This window comes from Protopterus annectens, chromosome 7.part0, assembly GCF_019279795.1.
Source record: "Protopterus annectens isolate FY-2018-M chromosome 7.part0, PAN1.0, whole genome shotgun sequence".
Lineage (NCBI taxonomy): Eukaryota > Metazoa > Chordata > Ceratodontiformes > Protopteridae > Protopterus > Protopterus annectens.
In genome coordinates, this window is record NC_056739.1 from 461898343 (window position 1) to 461916981 (window position 18639).

The 18639-nt window shown below is 40.1% G+C and overlaps 1 protein-coding gene across 1 annotated transcript in view; it reads left to right on the forward strand.

Moving 5' to 3' along the window:
• Nucleotides 1-775: 775 nt before the first annotated feature.
• LOC122805984 (vomeronasal type-2 receptor 1-like) overlaps nucleotides 776-18639 on the forward strand; it is a 136927-nt gene continuing 119063 nt past the window's right edge. Inside the window, exons 1-2 of the mRNA XM_044076223.1 lie at nucleotides 776-831; nucleotides 1129-1420. Coding sequence (XP_043932158.1) covers nucleotides 776-831; nucleotides 1129-1420 — 348 coding nt within the window. The remainder of the gene's footprint in view (nucleotides 832-1128; nucleotides 1421-18639) is intronic.

Consider the following 18639-nt stretch of genomic DNA (forward strand, 5'->3'; position numbering starts at 1 on the left):
ATACTACCTTTATTTATAAATATTACCACTGAGACTGCAGTAACTCAGAGTAAGGGGAAATACTCTGAATCTCTGTTACTTACATATGCACTAACTTGGAGATCGCAGTAACTCAAAGTAAGGAAGAATACTATGACGTACCGCAACCTCAGAGTTTGTACACGTTCCCCATGTTCACACATACAGGCTCCATATTGAAAAGCTGAAAAGTAAGCTGTTGGAGAAAAAAGTCATGATTGAACAGTGTCATTAAAGAAATAGGCTATTTGTGAAGGTACAGCTTCTGATTATACCTCTCAACCTCTTAATGTAAGAAATCTGGACAAAAGCCATAAATAGTTGGGGAAAAAGGTCCCAGAATACAGACAGTTTTTAAATATTGCTCTTATAAACTTCGAAAGTTAATAGAATCATGTGTTTTGGATCAGCATGAATTTTCTGAAGGGTATGAAAACTTTTTCTGACTGAACAGACCAAAAATATGAAGCAAAAATCTGGAAATTCTGTGGAAATCTGAACAGCTCAGAGATATGTTCCTAATTCTTCAAACATTTCAGATTATGTACATTTTAACCCCTTAACGGATTTTGGTGCCTCAAGTTCATTGCTATGATGTTGGAAGTATCATGTCATAATTCATCTGCATTGGTTCCTGCATCGTAATTCAGACTTACTCTTTTCATCTCTCTTGTCACTTAATGCATTCCTTCACCAGTGCGCATCTCAAGAGAATCAGATCTTATAAACATCGTTAACAATTATAAAGCACCGAGTAATGATCAACAAGTACACAAGTATGCTGATCTCTGTTAAGACATTAACAGATACTGTGTAATAACTGTTGGTGCAGTTAGCCATATAACATTCTTTGTGCACCCAACACAGGTTAGTTCCCAAATTCTGCTGTTATATAATATCTGTGTTTTTAAATAAGTCAGCAGATCAGCTCACTAAGCAGGCCCGATTAGCCTTAATGTGTCTTAAATATTAACATTTAGGCTTAAAATGGTTTTGCAGTGGCTGAGACATTTTGACTAACAAAATGCATTTCTTCTTACATAAAACGGACTTATAATGCATTGTTTTGACAGTCATGAGGCAGTCACATTTATTATTGTGTGTTTGCAGATTTCACCTGAGACACTACCGCTATGCTCTGGCTGCAGTGTTTGCCTTCAGAGAGATTAATGAAAATCCCTATGTGTTGCCAAACATCACGTTGGGCTTCAAGATTTATGATTGTTGCTATTCTGAGATTCGAGCCCTGGAAGGCACTATTTTCCTCTTGTCTAAACAGGAAGACCAAAACAAAAAGTCCAGCTGTGCCACACGGACAAGGCCTTCTGCCATTCTTGGTGCCGTAGCTTCCAAGTCCTCTCTCCCAGTGGCCAGAATTCTGGGAGTCTTCAGATACCCACAGGTATGAACCTTATATGAATAAAGTGAATGAATCTACAATTGTTCCCTCATGTAAATTCAAGGTAGACTTGTTAAGTTAAATATTCATCATCACATTACTGCAGGAATAGATACTGGCTTATACTAAGTCTAAATGCAACATCCCTCAATTACTGTGCAAACCTAAGAGTCACTGGTTTTGTAAAAGAAAATGCATTACCCATTGTATTTATTAGCAATAATTCTAGACATAACATTAATGTTATTTGCCAGTTTAAGTCCATTAAATGCAGAGAGTTATAACTGTACACGTGCGCTGGTGTCTGCAACTGCTCTGAGACTGCTGATTGTTCCATGACTGGAGTGGATTTCTTCATTTGAGGTTTAAATACTTGCATTATTTATTTATGTATTATTTATTTATTTATGTATTTTGCTCTTATTTTATTACAGTTTGTTTTAATTTATTTGTTTCACCCTTTTCTTGGAGTTTTAAATATTCGTGGCTTGGGCCAGTTAGAAAAGAATTGTTTGCCACTCACTGATTGTCAAGTAATTAAATCTAGCTAATTTGTAGTAAGAGCTGATAAGTAGCTTTGATTTTTGTTTAATGGTAAGAACACAAAAGGATTTAATCACTGGGAGCTGCAAATGCTCTGAGACTACTTCTTTTGAATGACTGCATTGGATTTTCCCGCTAATCTTCTCATTCCTTGTTATGCTTTTAAACATGGTGGCTTTTGAGTTGCCCTCTCCTAATTTAAAGTTGACTGGTATCTCCTCCACTTCTCATCTCATTGGCTCATATTACCAGATACTAAAAGAACAAACTGGGAAGGTCCTTTCCTTTGATTGTTGAAGCCTGAGTTACCTTCTCTTGGATATCTTAACACTCAGTAACTGCACACTTCAACATATAGAAAGTATTAACCCCTTTTTCTGTCTTAATTTTAAAATCTGTAATATCCATGAAAAGGCTAATAATGAATGGAGAACCTACAGACCATTTCTCAGGAAGAAACTTGGGATTAATGCTTCCAGTTTCCTCCTGATGAGAGAAGGAGCAGAGGGGTATTATTTTCTAACCTACCTAGAGACAACTAGTCATTGGAAACCTGACAACTGCTTCTTTGGAGTCACAACCTGTTAGTACTTTGCTCCTAGTGAGAGGAGGAGCAGAAGGACACTGATTTATAACAGCCTCTGATTCTGCCGTCAGTACAGGACATCTCTAATTGCATTGATTGCTGTTTTGGAGGGACACCGAAACTCTTCAGCTTTAATTTTGGTCCATCATGCAGCTTGGCTTTCTGTTGTGCAGAGCTGATTTTTGTGCTACTCACGGTATCCACTAAGAGAAGACTCCAACAAGCGTACTGACCCCAGCAACATCTGGGAACAATACTACTTCTCAGGAACCAGAATGAGCTTACAGCTACTGTTTTGCTTCTGGTGAGAGATAAGATGAAAAGCGTCACTGACTCTTAGCTGTTGGCAGCTGTGGCTAGGCCAATACTAGTAGCCAAGTAGTAGCCAATAGGTGATTCACCAGTGTTCATCATTCTTTGCAGCCTTAATTCTGTCTTTTCACTAAGTACTGCTGGATTAGCCACAATCTAACTTAACTTCAGAGTATCACAGAAAATACTTAATCCATAACTTTTCAGGGTCTACTATAATAGTTTCCCTTCTTCCCCTGATTGCTGCAACCAGCCGCAGTCCACCACTCTCTGACAATACAGCTCAACAGTCTGCGACCACCCTATATGTGACCAATCTGATCACATTGTTATAAGACAGTATAACAACTGCCATATATTTACCAACTGTTCACTGTGTCTGTTTCCTCAACTCCACTACCAGTAAGCATCATACCTCCACAACACACTATCAATCATAACACACCACTAGGCCAATAACTCATACTGGAGCAATAAAGAAATAAAATTGCCAAAGCCCGCAGCACATAAGGCAATACTTACTCCTTCTCCCCTCACACATACTTACCAGGAAAGCAGACCCAAGCCCATAATATAAACCAAGTCTGCTTCTACACAGGAAAATGTTTTAGTCATGGATGACTTTACATTAGGCACACAGACTCCACACGGACAAGAATGGATAACAACAGGGTGAAAAGTAAACTGTGTTTCTGGTGCTGGAGCCCATGATGTCATAGGGTGTAAGGGCCTTTAAACCAGACAAATGAGGCTATGACCTTGTGGTAGCCCATGAGGGGATGAATGACCTGAGCCACTGTACCCAGACTGACATGCAGAGAGAAATAAAGGCACTTACTATGCATATGTCAGAGGCAGAACAGACACTGTTCCTTAGTAGTATTGTCTTGCTTTAGCCAAGAATGAGGCTTAGATACCAAAACAAGAGCAATGTATTAACAATTGACTAAAGTACTTGATGTTAGTCTAAGGGGATTCAGTATGTTAGCCATGGATGAGATGGTAGATAACACTTCTAGTTTCACCAGAGATGGCTTACACTTCTCATAACATGATTATAACATAATAAGGCCTTTGCTGCCCCCATAGTACATTTTTAGGCAGAATTCCCCCTACTGGCTATACCTACACAGAAAGCTCAAAGACAAATTTGAACAATGTCATGAAGGAATTACATGATGTTAGGAGTCTAAATAGAAAGATACCTGAACCTGAGACTCTATTGCAACTCAGATACATTCATAGGTGTGTGGTTACTGAGACGCGGTTTGAGTGCAGTGATAGCACTTCCTCTATAGCAAGGTTTAGCACATATCATGACTTCAGGTCTTCGGTAACCGCAGTCAAATATCTGTATTTGTCAGAAATAACATCATCTTATTTATTTATTTATTACTGACATTTGTTTACCAAGAAAGGTCGACTAGGCCAAGAGTGTCGCTCGTCTGGTCAGAATAAAACAGACGAACGGTTGTGGGTTCGGTTCAAGCAACTTTATTACATACAAACACATCAGGATTAAGTAAGATCTCGGCTCAGCACATACACCTCTCATTTGATTAATTCAATCAAAACCTTTTGCTGTTTGCATCCTCACTATATCCCTTTCATTTTGGACTTCTGGAATGAACATTTTTTGAATAGTTGGGCTTTGATTGCTCTGGTGATTTTAGCATTAGACACTAACAAACTGGAACCGATAGGCAAGGTTGTTCTGGTTTGCCTAGACAAAAGTCTCTGAGCTGGTGAGCCAAGTAAATTGTCACAGAGTATGTTTCTGAGATTAAGCAAATTTAAGAAAACTTTGATTTTGTCACACTTTGACCTCTCTAGTAATTGCTTTGCACTTTGTACTGCACATACAGCTAGGCCATTTGATTGTGGGTACTCAGAACTACTACCATGTTACAAGGTCCCACTGTTTTGCAAATTTCTGAAATAGTTGACTGGTAAACTGGGCACCATTGTCAGAAATAACTTTGTGTGGACTACCATGGACTGAGAAATGATGTTTCAACTTAGTAATGACAGCACTGGACTTTAGGTTAAGCAGCAGATCAATCTTGAACTTATTCGAATAAGAGTCTACCAACACCAAGTAATGATGATTATTCCACTCGAATATGTCAGTGGCTACTGTTGTCCAAGGTAGTTCAGGAATCTGGTTTAGCTGAAGTGGTTCTATATGCAAATGCGGTTTAGTACTATTGCATACTGAACAAGATGAAACTACTCTATCGATATCTTTTGACAGAGAAGGCCAAAATACTAGTCCTTTCACACCTCTTTTGGTAGCTTCAAAACCTGGGTGGCCATGATGCAAAATCTGGATGTACTCATGTTGTAAGGAAGTAGGAATGACAACTTTAGGACCTTTGAAAATTATACCATCTTCCATCAACATCTCATCTCTGTAAGGAAAATAAGGTTGCACTTCTGTTGATACAGAAGATTGCTTTGATGGCCATCCAACATTGATGAAGTGGATGAGTTTTTTCAAAACTGGAGCAGTCTTTGTATGATCATCATCATCAAGTCTTGTGGTAGAAAAATTATGCACTTCCATGACACTGAAGTCAAAATTCTCTGCATCAAGCTTTACTGTGGTATTTCTGGGTGATCCGGATAAGGTATCAGCCAGCTAAAGAAGTTTGCCTTTTGTATAGACCATTTTGAAGTTGTACTTTTGTAATCTGAGCATCATTCTTTGTAGTCTTCCTGGAGCTGTATGCATAGGATTCTTTAAAATAGTGACCAGAGGTTGATGATCAGTCTCAATCTGGATAGCTTGGCCAGAAATATAATCATGAAACTTCGAACATGCGAACAGAATTGCCAAAAGTTCCTTCTCAATCTGAGCATACTGAATCTCAGTTTGGGTAAGAGTTCTAGATGCATATAGGCTGCTGGTCTGCTCTCTTTAAGAATAACTGCACCAAGACCAAACTTTGAAGTATCACAGGAAAGAATTACTGGTTTGTGGACATTATACTATCTTAACGTAGGTGGACTGGCAATTTTCTGTTTCAGGTCATCAAATACTCTCTGGCTTTGTTGCAACCATGATCAGAAACATTTTTGCTTGTCACCTCTCTTAAAGGCACTGATAATTCACTGAAGTCTGGTACAAACTTGCCCAGATATTTAACCATACCAAGAAAATGGTGTAAGGCTTGGACATTGTCTGGAGTTGGCATCTCAAGAATTACTCTCTGTTTGGAAGGATCTGGTCATAAGCCTGAACTGGTAAATAAATTATTGACATAAGTAACTTCTGGTAGCCTGAATTTACATTTCAGAGGATTGAGCTTTAGATTCACTTCACATGCTCTTTCCAGAACTTTCCTGAGGTTTCTGTCATGCTATGCTTCATCATTGCCTCCAGCTAGTAAATCATCTACTATTATAGCACACAGATAGCCTGAAAAAATTTGCTCCATTACACAGAAAAATACTTCACTGGCAGAATTTATTCCAAAAGGTATTCTGAGAAATCTGTATCTACCAAATGGCGTACTGAATGTATGCGATCAAGCATTACTTGACAAAATGAACTCTTTGCATCTAAGACAGAAAAAACAGTGGCATTTGGCATGAGGGTAGCAACTTCCTCGACTGTATGCATATGATGGTGGGTCCACTTTAATGCTTTGTTTAAGTTTCTTGCGTCAATATATATTCTGCTTTCATCTGAGCTTTTCTTATCAGTGACTACCATAGAAGACACCCACTCAGTTGGTTTTGTAACTGGACAAATCACACCCTGCTGCACCATTTTATGTAAGTAGACTTTGACTCTGTTCTACATGGCTATCAGAACTCTTCTCACTGGTCTGATCACTGGACTGACCTATGAGTCTAATTTCATTGAGTACACAACTGGAAGTTTACCTAGCTTCTCTTCGAAAATATTAGCATACTCTGTGAAAATAGCATTGGTGAAACTGGAACTAGGACATGTGCTTACAGAATGGACTTCTTTGGTAAAAGAAAGCAGTTTCATTTTTAAACTGTCTATGAGACCTAATAATAACTGTACAGGTCTTTTGACTACATAAAATTGCAAGCTGTAACTGTTTCCAACTAAATAGCATGAAAGCACTACTGAGCCTTCAGTTTGAATCACTTCTCCTCCATAATCAACAAGCTTCACACAATTGGCCAAATTAAGTTGTTCACCAGCTCTTACTCTAGCAAATGTTTCTGCTGACATAACATTGCACTTTGTCCAGTGCCCACTTTGAGCTCTGTGGGTTTACCATTAATCAGGACAGTACAAAACACTTCATTTTTTACCAACAAATCTACTGCATTAATCTTTTCACCAACCACCGATACACCACCTATATAGAAAGTACAGTTGCAGCTTTCTATATGATCAACTTGCTTTTTGAGTGACATTTCTTAATAAATGAATGAGCATTGCTTGATTTACAAAGCTTTTAAAAGTGGTTCCATTTTTTACACTTGTGGCATTGCTGACAAAACGCTAAGCACTTTTTTTCTTTTGGACTCATGATAGGCACCACAATTACGACAGTTAACAATGAGAATTGACTTGGGTTTTACTGACCCACCCTTGTGCTCCACTGAGCATGCCATTTTACTGAGCTAGTCTTAGAACTTGCTGGAAAGTTATGGGCTATCCCTGGAAATCCCGCAGGGGCCCAAAGCTGCCATGTGCTTAGGCCTGTTTCTGTTATTAGCCACGTGCTGCATGCTGTCTACGTTTGCTCTAGAGGCTGCTCAAACCATGCTCTTATCACTTGTAAGCATATTTGTGTGCCCTTCTGTAAGCTCGTGTATTTGACAAATCTCTATGGCTTTGCTCAATGTTAAATCACTGTCTTGAAGCAAAATCTTTCTCACTATAGCATTATTAACACCACAAACAAGCCTGTCCTTTATCAACTCGTCTTTCAAGTCACCAAATCTGCATGTTTTAGCCTTATTTCTCAAGTCAGTAATATAAGCTGCAAAAGTTTCTATAGTCATTCCTAACAGTTTTGTAAGAGTGACTATTTCAATTTCTGTATTGTTTGGGGAAAGGATCTTGAACATGGTTTTGTCTGGGGTGAAAGTTTTCGAAGTAAATATTTTTAAAAGACAGTACTGTACTAAAGAGCAATCAGGAATGGGGATGATGTATTCGGGCCAATCTGTCCCCCTAACACTTTGCACCTGGGGCAGTTGTTTCTTCACTCCACCCTAGCTATGACACTGCTGAAAGAACCATATTTAACTTCACGTTTCTTTGCAAAACCGGTGGTTATACAAATACCAACACTAGGGACACAGATCGACACCAACAAACAAAACAAACAAGACTTTCTGGATAGGTAAGTTCCTAACTCAATGCATTCCATGTTTATAGAATATGTTACCTTTACAGGTCAAAGTATTACTTTGACTACCTTTAATGCTTTGATGATAGGACAGGGCATGTCAGTTGAAGACAGTTGTAGCAGTAACACCAATCACATATCAATGTGGTACAGTAGGGACTGCACAGTTAAAACGTGTAGTATGTGACTGTCACACAAGGTGACATAACAATGGGGAAGATGTCTATGTGAGATAAGCATCCTTACATAAACAATGCAGAGGACATTTATCAGGTATGTTATATACAATTGGAGTAGGATGCATATTGTGAAGCTGTGCAAACTGATTTGCCCGATTATGAGTGTAGTCTCAGCAGAGGTCTCCAACAAGTGGGGCACAGGTAAAGACTCATAGACAACGTTAAAAGAAGCAAGCACAATCATGGGCAATATCAGAATCATACCCCCAGTAATCCCAAGTCTCTGACATAACATATGTGATTTAGTGTGATCAGAGATGATTCTGCACAACATACACTTGTACAATTATTATGACATATACACACTCTGGGATGATAATCACTCACACTGTCCTGTCACAGTAACATCTGCTGGAGGTGTTAGGAAGGACACTGCTATGCCTGTATGTGACATTATGATCAAAACAGGCTAGCTGACTGGTGTGCATGGCATATATATATAAATATAAATATATATATATATATATAGAGAGAGAGAGAGAGAGATAGCACAATCCATAATGTCATGAATGTTATCCATGATATTACTGTTGTCAAACAGCTATGTATGTACTGTGTGCATCACCGGGACAAGTATCACACCATGCATCTGGTGTAACAACTTGATGGGGTTTCCACACCATCAGACAGTGATGTTTATGCTACAAAAATAATACTTGGGTATGGCCAATAAGATGTGCTCACTGTAACAAAGGTGGTACACTTCAGTAACACATCAATGGAAGATGTGTAGGGATGTACATGAAGAAGGGTGCATTTATCAGTTACTGGTGTGATGAAGGCTGTGAACTATGGAAGTATTATGGCCTCTGTTGTGGATGTCTTTCACATACTCACTAGTTGTGTTAGACACAAGGGAGTAGTCAGCACTGTGACCACATGTTGGTAGATATTCCACTTACCGTCTACCCCAAGACACAGGTCACATACCTATTGGTCCGATTATAGAGTGTGATGTCTACATTATATTAGGGTTGTGTGTCTGTTTTCCTGATGTAACAAATCCCCCCATGTTTTCATGTCATTTGTGTTGTCATGGTTGTGGCAGCAGTCTTTGATGTGTGTTGATACTGTCTGTATTATAATAATATCATAGTTGGAGTCAATGACTGCCCACTGTAGTCCGCCAGACGGCTTTTTGGACACAGGATGTGTATGTCATCTGTGATGTCTGTCACTTAAATAATGGTCCAGAAAGGGCCCAGCAGACAGCCCTGTTGTATGGACCTGATCACTAGACCTGAGATATAGGTCACTTCACACATTTCAGTATACTTAGATGCCACATATGTGATACAGTGGTCTAACCACTTGGTGATATAGGTGTATATGGCCACATCTGACATTGCTGAGTGAATACCTCAGTGTGGATTTGTGTCAGATGCATTGGGTTTAAATTCAAAAGGATGATAGTGTCATCTTCATGCATGCCCTCCATGACCTCTTTGAGGACATCTAACAGATGTAACAGACATTATGTAGCATTAACATCTCATACATATTTGTTGCACACAGCCAGGATATCACTACCATCCACTTAGAAAAGGTCCATATTGACATGTTGGTCTATCTCACAGATAAGGACAATCTGGATGTGTCTAAACTTGCTTGCATCAGGTGCTGTCCCCCCCAACTCACACAGATGCATGTTGATGTACACCCTTCTACAGGCACATAGTCTGGAGTGGAGTATGTATTGAAGTATATATTCAACCATGTCAAGAAGGTGCATGTTATGAGTCACATGACAGGCGATCTGTGACATTGTCACAGCCCATTGATTCCATGTGATAGGCCTCGATAAAGGTAAGACAGTGCATACTGGCTATCCTCAACTGGCCTAGGATTTGGACACAATCCCCCATGGGGGTATCATTGAGAAACTCTCCCAGCTGGGAATTAAACCTTACATCACTAGATGGGTAACCAATTGGCTCTCTGACAGAGCACATGCTGTGAAAGCTGGTAAATCAACCTGTACCAGTAAAGCCATCACCATTGGCATACCCCAGAGATCTGTGTTTGTCCCTTTACTGTTTGGAATCTATTTCTTTACAGTCAAGGATAAAGTATATGACCTTTGGCTTACTATGTTTGCTGATTCTTGCTTACTGGGTACAATCATTGAGTCTACCTATCATGATAACATTCTACAGAAGGGGCTAACACAGACAAATGATTGGTGACTAAGTCACACGGTCTACAAATGAATGCAAAAATGTGTCTTTATTTTGTTCTTCTGAAAAGTGGAATTCCCTGCTAATTACAGCATTGACAACAGTCCTGCTATGCTGAAACCCAATGATGCAAGCACTGAGAACACACGTACATAGCAATCTGCACTTCAACCACCAAGTGTCCATACTGGTATAAAAAGCATATGTTGTGCACATCATAATTCATGCCTTCATATTCCAATCTCAGGATTACATTACAACACTGTACACGAACCTCATCAGAACACTGATATAGATTATAATGCTCTCTTTTGCATGTAACTTACCAGACACATGCAACAGCTGGAGACACCACAGGGGTTACTCACCAAGGAAACAGTGCCTAAAAACCATGCCATGATGTATGTGGATAGACTGAAATCCATGTCACTATAATCTGAACTGTATAGGATGAGGTGACTTCTGCCTGGCCTCAAGGACAGTCTCTGACCCTGCCCTAGTACGAATAGTACACATCCACAAATCAGATATAGTTGACGACAGCAGCAGTGTCTGGTGAGGAGAATATGGCAATAATGGTGTCCCACATGCTGGTCTAAAAGGTTGTCTGTAATGTCTAGCAAGTGCGCACAAACCCAGACACACACACACACACACACACACACACACACACACACACACACACACACACACACACACACACACCCCACTTGACTGCAGTGAGAATAAAACCCCTACCTAAGTACACAAACTACAGAACTCAGTACTTTATGCAAGTACCATGGCACAAGTCTGACTTTTACAATACTGCAGGTCAACTTAGAGTGCATTACATCAGCAGGGTATATAGGAGAGAAGACATTGGGACCCCTGCATGAAATGTATGTCTAGGCATGTGTAAGTATCAAAATACTGTCAATCCATGGCATTGGAGCAGTAATACACACACACACACACACACACACACACACACACACACACACACACACACACACACACACACACACACACACACACACACACACACACACACACACACACACACACACACACACACACACACACACACATGCGTATGCGCGCACACACACACATACAATTGACTCCAGTAAAAACAGAATCCCTACCTAAGTACATAGACTACAGAATTCAGTACTTTACACAAGTGCCATGGCACAAATCTGACATTTACAAGACTAAAGGTCAGCTTTAGTGTATGACATCAGCAAGGCACAATGGAAAAAATGTTGGGAGGCTTGCATGAAATGGATGTGTAGGCATGTGCGAGTATCAAAATACTGTCAATCCATGGCATTGGAGCAGTAACTGTAGGATACACACTTCTGCTCTTCTGGTTAGAATCACACACAACACACACACACACACACACACACACACACACACACACACACACACACACACTTGACTGCAGTGAGAACAGAACCCCTACCTAAGTAGCAGACTACAGAACTCAGTACTTTACACAAGCGCTATGGCACAAGTCTGATTTTTACAAGGCTGCAGAACAACGTATAGTGCATGACATCAGCAGTGGGTGTAGTAGATATGATAGGAGGCCTGTATAGGTTCATAGCTCCATAGGTTCCTAGGAGGTTATTAGGCTAATCGCTCTAGGGCATTTACAAGCCTAGCCATGTAAAAACCCAAGAATCCTTATTGAGCAGAGTTAGATGTTCATTGTTAGCAGAGTGAATGTGTGATCAGCACCAAATGGCCCCATCCATGAGGGACATAGATGCGTGATTACCCAGTTGTCAAAATTGTGCTTGAATATAGTCATTAAAGAGCACTGCTTCACATGCAGTGGAAGCCTAATGCATAGGAACATCAATCACTGAGAGATATATCTGTCTCTCCAGCATGTTCTGTTTATGTCATAGGATAGGTAGAGATCCCTGGAGCAAGTTATTCTTGTCCCAGTTGATTTGCAGATGTCCAGCATTTACATTAGGGCCTGGTCCCAGGCTGCTCTGTAGGCCAGGCACAGGTCACCTCTCAGCAGCCTGTATGATACGAGTACAGTAACAGGGCTTTTAGTCTTTCCATGTATGTCATGTTATGGAGGCCCTGGATTCTCTGGGTCAGAAACCTCTGTGGTCTCAGCAGTTGCACGTGCCTGGTGAGGTACATAGAGAAGGGAGCATTGTACTCAATGACTGGTCTGATAAGGGTTGAGTACAGTTTAGCTATGACCTCCCTGGTCTTGGATGCGATGCCCTTAGTTATAAGGTGGGCAATGTAGGATGTGTGTCTTACCACTATGGATACATAGTGATTGAAGTTTAGATTGCTATCAACTTGTATTCTCAAGTCTTGCACCAGTGACTTACAGCTTAGAGGGTTGCTATGTATAATATAATTAGAAGTGCTACTTTTGTGCCAAAGGGGACAATGAGGCATTTTCTTGTGTTAAGTTTCAGTCCATGAGTTTGGCACCAATCATTTGTCTGTGTCAGGCCTTTCTGTAATATGCTTTAAATCACTGTGCCCAGTTGTCATCTGCAAACTTGGTAAACCACAGGCCATCTACCTTTGCCTGCACTTCTGAGAAATAGTTTCCAAACAGTAGAGGGCCCAGCACATATCCTTGTGATACTCCACTGGTAAATGATCTACTGCTGGAGGTAGACTCCCCAACTTTGACAGTGTGCATTCTGTCATAAGCCAGTTGGTTGCCCATCTAGTAATGTAGGAGTTAATCCCCAAATGGGAGACTTTCTCTATGATACCTGAATGGGCAATTGTGTCAAAGGGCTTGACTGAAGAAAATAGGTGGTATGTCCTGTTTTCCCTCATCCATTGCTTTTTTGGACATTGTCAGAGAAGTCCACTAGGCTTAATAAGCAAGATCTACCCTTGACAAAACTAATATGGGTCAGAACAAAAGAGCTGAAGGTCACCTATGTCCCTATGGAGAAGATCCATGATGAATATTTCCATAGCCTTGCAAATAAGGCTGGTAAGGCTTATGGGTCAATAGTTCCCAGAGTCAGTTGATGGAGGTGTAGACATGTCCAGCTGTGAAGATAGTTCTAGTTCTGCAGGTTACCAGCTTGATGTGCATTGCATATCACACATTTGATATTAGTATATGTATTGTAGTTGATATATTTTTGAAAAAGCACTGGAGACATCAGGGTTGCAGTGCATTGAGGGAGGCAACCCATGGCTACATTGTAAATATGTGACATATTGTTCAGTTTCTTAAGTTTCCACATGTAGTCTCATGGCATAATGAGTAAAATGGACAGTAAACAGCACTAATATATGTTAAATTTGGCTTGGCATACAGAAGCACTGAGCAGCAAGTTTTTGTGATGGTTGGCAAAGTGTTTGCGCATGCAAAAAACACATTTCCATTAATTTTTCCCTGTTTTCATGTAGTTAAGCAGTATGCAAATGTGAAGTGCATTGCTAAAATTCTGGGAGTTAGTATTGAATGTATGAGACACATCTGCTGCTTATCTGACTCTGTGGCAGCAGGTTTAAATTCATTGACATGTTTTTTTTTCAGCCCAGATGACAATGGGTTCCAATCCAGGTGTATCTAATACTTTTAAATAAATAATGATATTTCAATGACATTAGTCATTATAGTAAATTCAGTATGTATTACTGCATGTTGGCATAGTGCAGTGGTGTTAAGTGGCATTGCGTGGTAGTAACTGCAGCATTACAGAACCACTTAACGTTGCTTGGCATTGGTGTGCAACGCCAAAATCAATGCAAACCAGAGGCCAAAAAGTAAAGGGATCCATTGCTTTTTCTGCTACTTAGATGTGTTGTGTGTGATTTTATTTTTTGACCAGATTATGGGTGTTAAAATGGGGTAGACAGGAAAGTGGTGAAATGGGGAGAAAGCAGGGGGGAAGTATAAAGGGAAATCAATACAGGAATGTGCAGGAGGGAGGGAGGTAAGAACCATAACTATCCATTTCTTCAACAGTAAAAACTGATAATATGTGCAGAATATTAGCTGAATTTGGATTGTCACCTCCAGAGAGAGAGGGGTGACAACATAATCATGTTGTATAGCCAACTGGACTGAATCAAGTGTGGTCAAGAAGACACGTGTGAAATGGAGAACTATGTATGGGACAATAGTTTTTTTGTGGGAGAGGTGCCCATTTTTCTTTTTTAATTCCATAAGAGAGGAATGCTGGGTAAGGGACGTAGGTATTTTTGGGTCAGGTAAGTTGGGGAGGTGAGGAAGCAAATGCAAACAAGACAAACAATACAAGAGACAGGGATGATGAAGGACACAAAGGTTGGGAGACACACCGTGACTGGGGTGAGGGAGGGGACACCACAGACTCATGCCCTTCAAACATGGAGACAGTGAGAATTGAGTCCTCACCCAATGGACTGTCATCACTGTCTTCTTATTCTACTGGTGGTTGGAGGGCTTGAGGTCTTCTCCTCCTATGGACCATGAGGGAGAGCAGCCTCTCCATCTGGCATAAGCATACACCAGTGGTACAGTACGCAAACCTATGCACCAACCCTGGCATCTCCCAGCAGGTGAAGAAATCACCACCTCTGCCACTTCTCCTGAATGTTCCCACTGTACCAAATGCTGGGGCAGTACTAAGGTGCATGTAGTGCAGGGGTAGCAGAAGCAGTGCTGCCAGATTGGCTGTCAGGCATGCTGGGCATTGGTGCTGGAGCCGGTGGAGTGGGGGCAGGCTGATCCATGAGAGCTGGCCTACCTTGCTGTGCTGTGTAGCATTTAGTGATTTGGCACAGATGGATGACATGGAGACATTTTGATGACACATAATATAAAATAAAAAAGAGAGATAAGGTTTAGGGTGAGAGAAAAAATAGATAAAATTAGTACTATCATATGTGACTTAATTCATTAACAGTAGTATACAACTATTTTATCTGAAATAGTACATTTAAGAATACGTCCTAACAAATACACACTATACTTGCAGATTGTTGAAATCAATCTTTGAAATGTGTATATTCTGCACATATGTGTGTTCCAATTATACAGACTACAGTTAACAGCAGGACAAGTATGCCACTTGCATAGACTTTAATTTAATGTAAATATTTATTAAAGAAATGCAGTATTTGTTACTCATGGTATTTGAACCCAGAACATGTGACTACACTCATATTTAACTCCTAAAGTTGGTTTGTGCTACAGATTAATGCATGCATACTTGCTGTTACAGTTAGGATATGCATGCTCAATTTGCTACAACTGTATAAAAAAATCTATCTTTAACTTTTAAAGCTACAATAATACTTCTCTTGCGCTACATACATACCACTTGCTTCCCTCAGTCTTGCCAATCAAGCAACACAAGCCTGTCTGTTCAACTGTATTTCAGTGTTAGCTGGGGAAAGAACAGACAATAACAGAAGAGCATTATGCATTCCAGTCTTGCCTACATTTAGCTTTCTGTGTATTACAAATTATCTCTTATTATCATAGTTACACAGCTGTGGGATGTCTGTAGTCTTAAATTCATTCAATCAATGGTTGAGGGTATCCCTTTTTCACATGTGAAGGTCATTAAAATGATGCCTACAATGTTCTCCAGTGTGCAGGATGCCTGTAACATTGGTTACAGCCTGAGCTAAACTATTCCACACCTCAGACTTGTACTGGGAGCCAGAATAGTTCCCCCTGCAGAAGCTTTTGGCTGTGGTGCTTTACCAGGAGTCTAATAAATATCCTGGACTCCTGGATACCCCACCTCTGTGACCTAAACTTAGCAGGTTTCCCCACTAACTCCAGCCATGTCTAACACCTGACCAAGAGCAATGGAAATTGATGCTTTCCCCCGACAATTCTAGTTATCATATTTACTGGTATGGTAGTGCACAAACCCTAGCCACGATACCAACCAGATTTGCATGATGTTAAGTAGAGTACAGCAGTGTCAAGCAGGGAGCACATGCATACTTGAAATTGGAAGGTTAATATACTTGTCCTTAGTTTGAGGGGTGTCTGGTGATGTAGCTTGTAAATATACATTTGTAATTGAGTAATTGTTAGATGAGTTAAGTTTCCAAGACATGCACTGGGGACATAAATGTCATGACCTGACACATTTGTTTTTGCATTTATACATTGATAAAATTGATTTCTACAGTGGGGGATTCAAATCTAGGCATAAAAGACAAAACATTTTCCTCCAGTCTTTGCCACAGAAGAAACGTTGCTCAACCATAGTCAGGAATCATTCATAAATACAGGTGACAGTTTGAGGTGTTATGTATGTGTGTGACCTGACAAGGTTCATGTATATTGATATAGTTGTATATGTGTGTAATGTGATTGTGAAAGCCATGCAAGTCCAGATAGCAGAATTATACTTACAGAAATAAAGTAGACTTTATACCCTCAGTCATACATCTGAAAACACAATAAGGGTGTCTTATCCCTCACACATATAATTCATATCAGCTCCACTATCTAAAGTGTTATAAGTGAGAGTGAATATAATGGGAAGTGGAACAACAGTAAAAATGCATGGAATTTCCTGTTTTGGAACCCATGACCATGTGTATGGCAGTCCTACACTTAGGCCTGTTGCCACAAGAATGTTGAAATACCACTTGTCTATTTTTCAGTTCGCTGCTGTAAACTGCAGTCACAACAGTAAACCCTGTACTAGAACCCAGGAGCATCTGTACTCCAGCTCTACACTTATACCTGCTGCCACAGGACTAGTTACATGGCATTTCAATAATTTCCTACTCATTCTTAAGTTCTCTGTGTTACCTAGTGTACAAAGCTGCTAAGCATATTTGCACAATGCTCAACAGAATTATTTGAATGTATCTGTTTTCAATTAATGGCTGTCTGAGTCTTGTCTGCAGGTGTTAGGGAACCTTGCCAGCTGCTGCTCAATGCTGCTAAGCACAGTTGCACAATGGAAATCAAAAATTGCAACAATGCATTGTTTTTTGAAATTTGCACTTTTAGAGATGCCCTGTCTGTAGGTGTTCTGTAGGTGTTTTGTCTGTTTCCTGTGTGGCCCACTAGTCCAGTCTGTGCACTGATAAGCATTGTGCAAATGAAATAAGCACAGCCAAACCTGACACTATTTTTCTCCATTTTCCTTGTTTGTGCTAAGCCTTGCACTGCACAAACACTGGCATTAAAAATTGCATAAAAGGAGAAAATAGTTAAAATGAAAAATATATATAATCTATGAAATTAACACTACAAAATGGTTGTTAGTACACTTGACATACTGTTACATAGGTCTGGATTTGAACTTTCACTCCAATGAACCTCTGGTGTCCTCGATGGATATTTGTCCCTATTATTTGGACTGTATTCCCCCATTATTGGCTTTGTCCAGGTTTTTTGTGCCAAGGTTGAGAGCTATGGTGATAACTGAACTCACTGAATATGTTTGGGGGCTGTATTCCCCCATTATTGGCTTTGTTCAGTTGTTTTGTGCTAAGATGTTGATAGCTATGGTGAGAACTGAATTCACTAAATGGTAGCCATTTAAGTTTCAGTCTTCCTTTCTTTCATAAACCAAATGATTTGGCATAGTGGTATGTTGCTCTGATTGTTTTGCACAGGGTCCTGAGTCCAATACTTGCCAGTGAAATGTATGGTGGTAACACAGCATTTTATTCTAACAACTTTCCAACATTATACAAGCAATTTTTAAAATGTGTCCCTGTTTTTTGGTCTTTTGCCCCCCTCCGCCCTAAATTTTGGATTTTTCCAGATTTCTTGAGCTGCAAAGTTCAGAGATGCAGCTGAGTGTCAAGTAGATTTTACAAGAAGCTGAGAGCTGCAGAGGAACAAAAGTTTAGTGCTGCTTATGCCACGTCTACTTGCAATAGGTAGTGTATTTGCTTTTGATGCAGACGGCTGTAGGTTCTACTCCCACAGTAGGTAGATGCTTTGCTGATACTGTACTGTATTGTAAAGGGGGTGGATGCTGCAGTCCTTTTTGGTGAAGATATCTAGTAACTATGAACTTGTTATCAGTTTGCCATCCATTCCCTATTG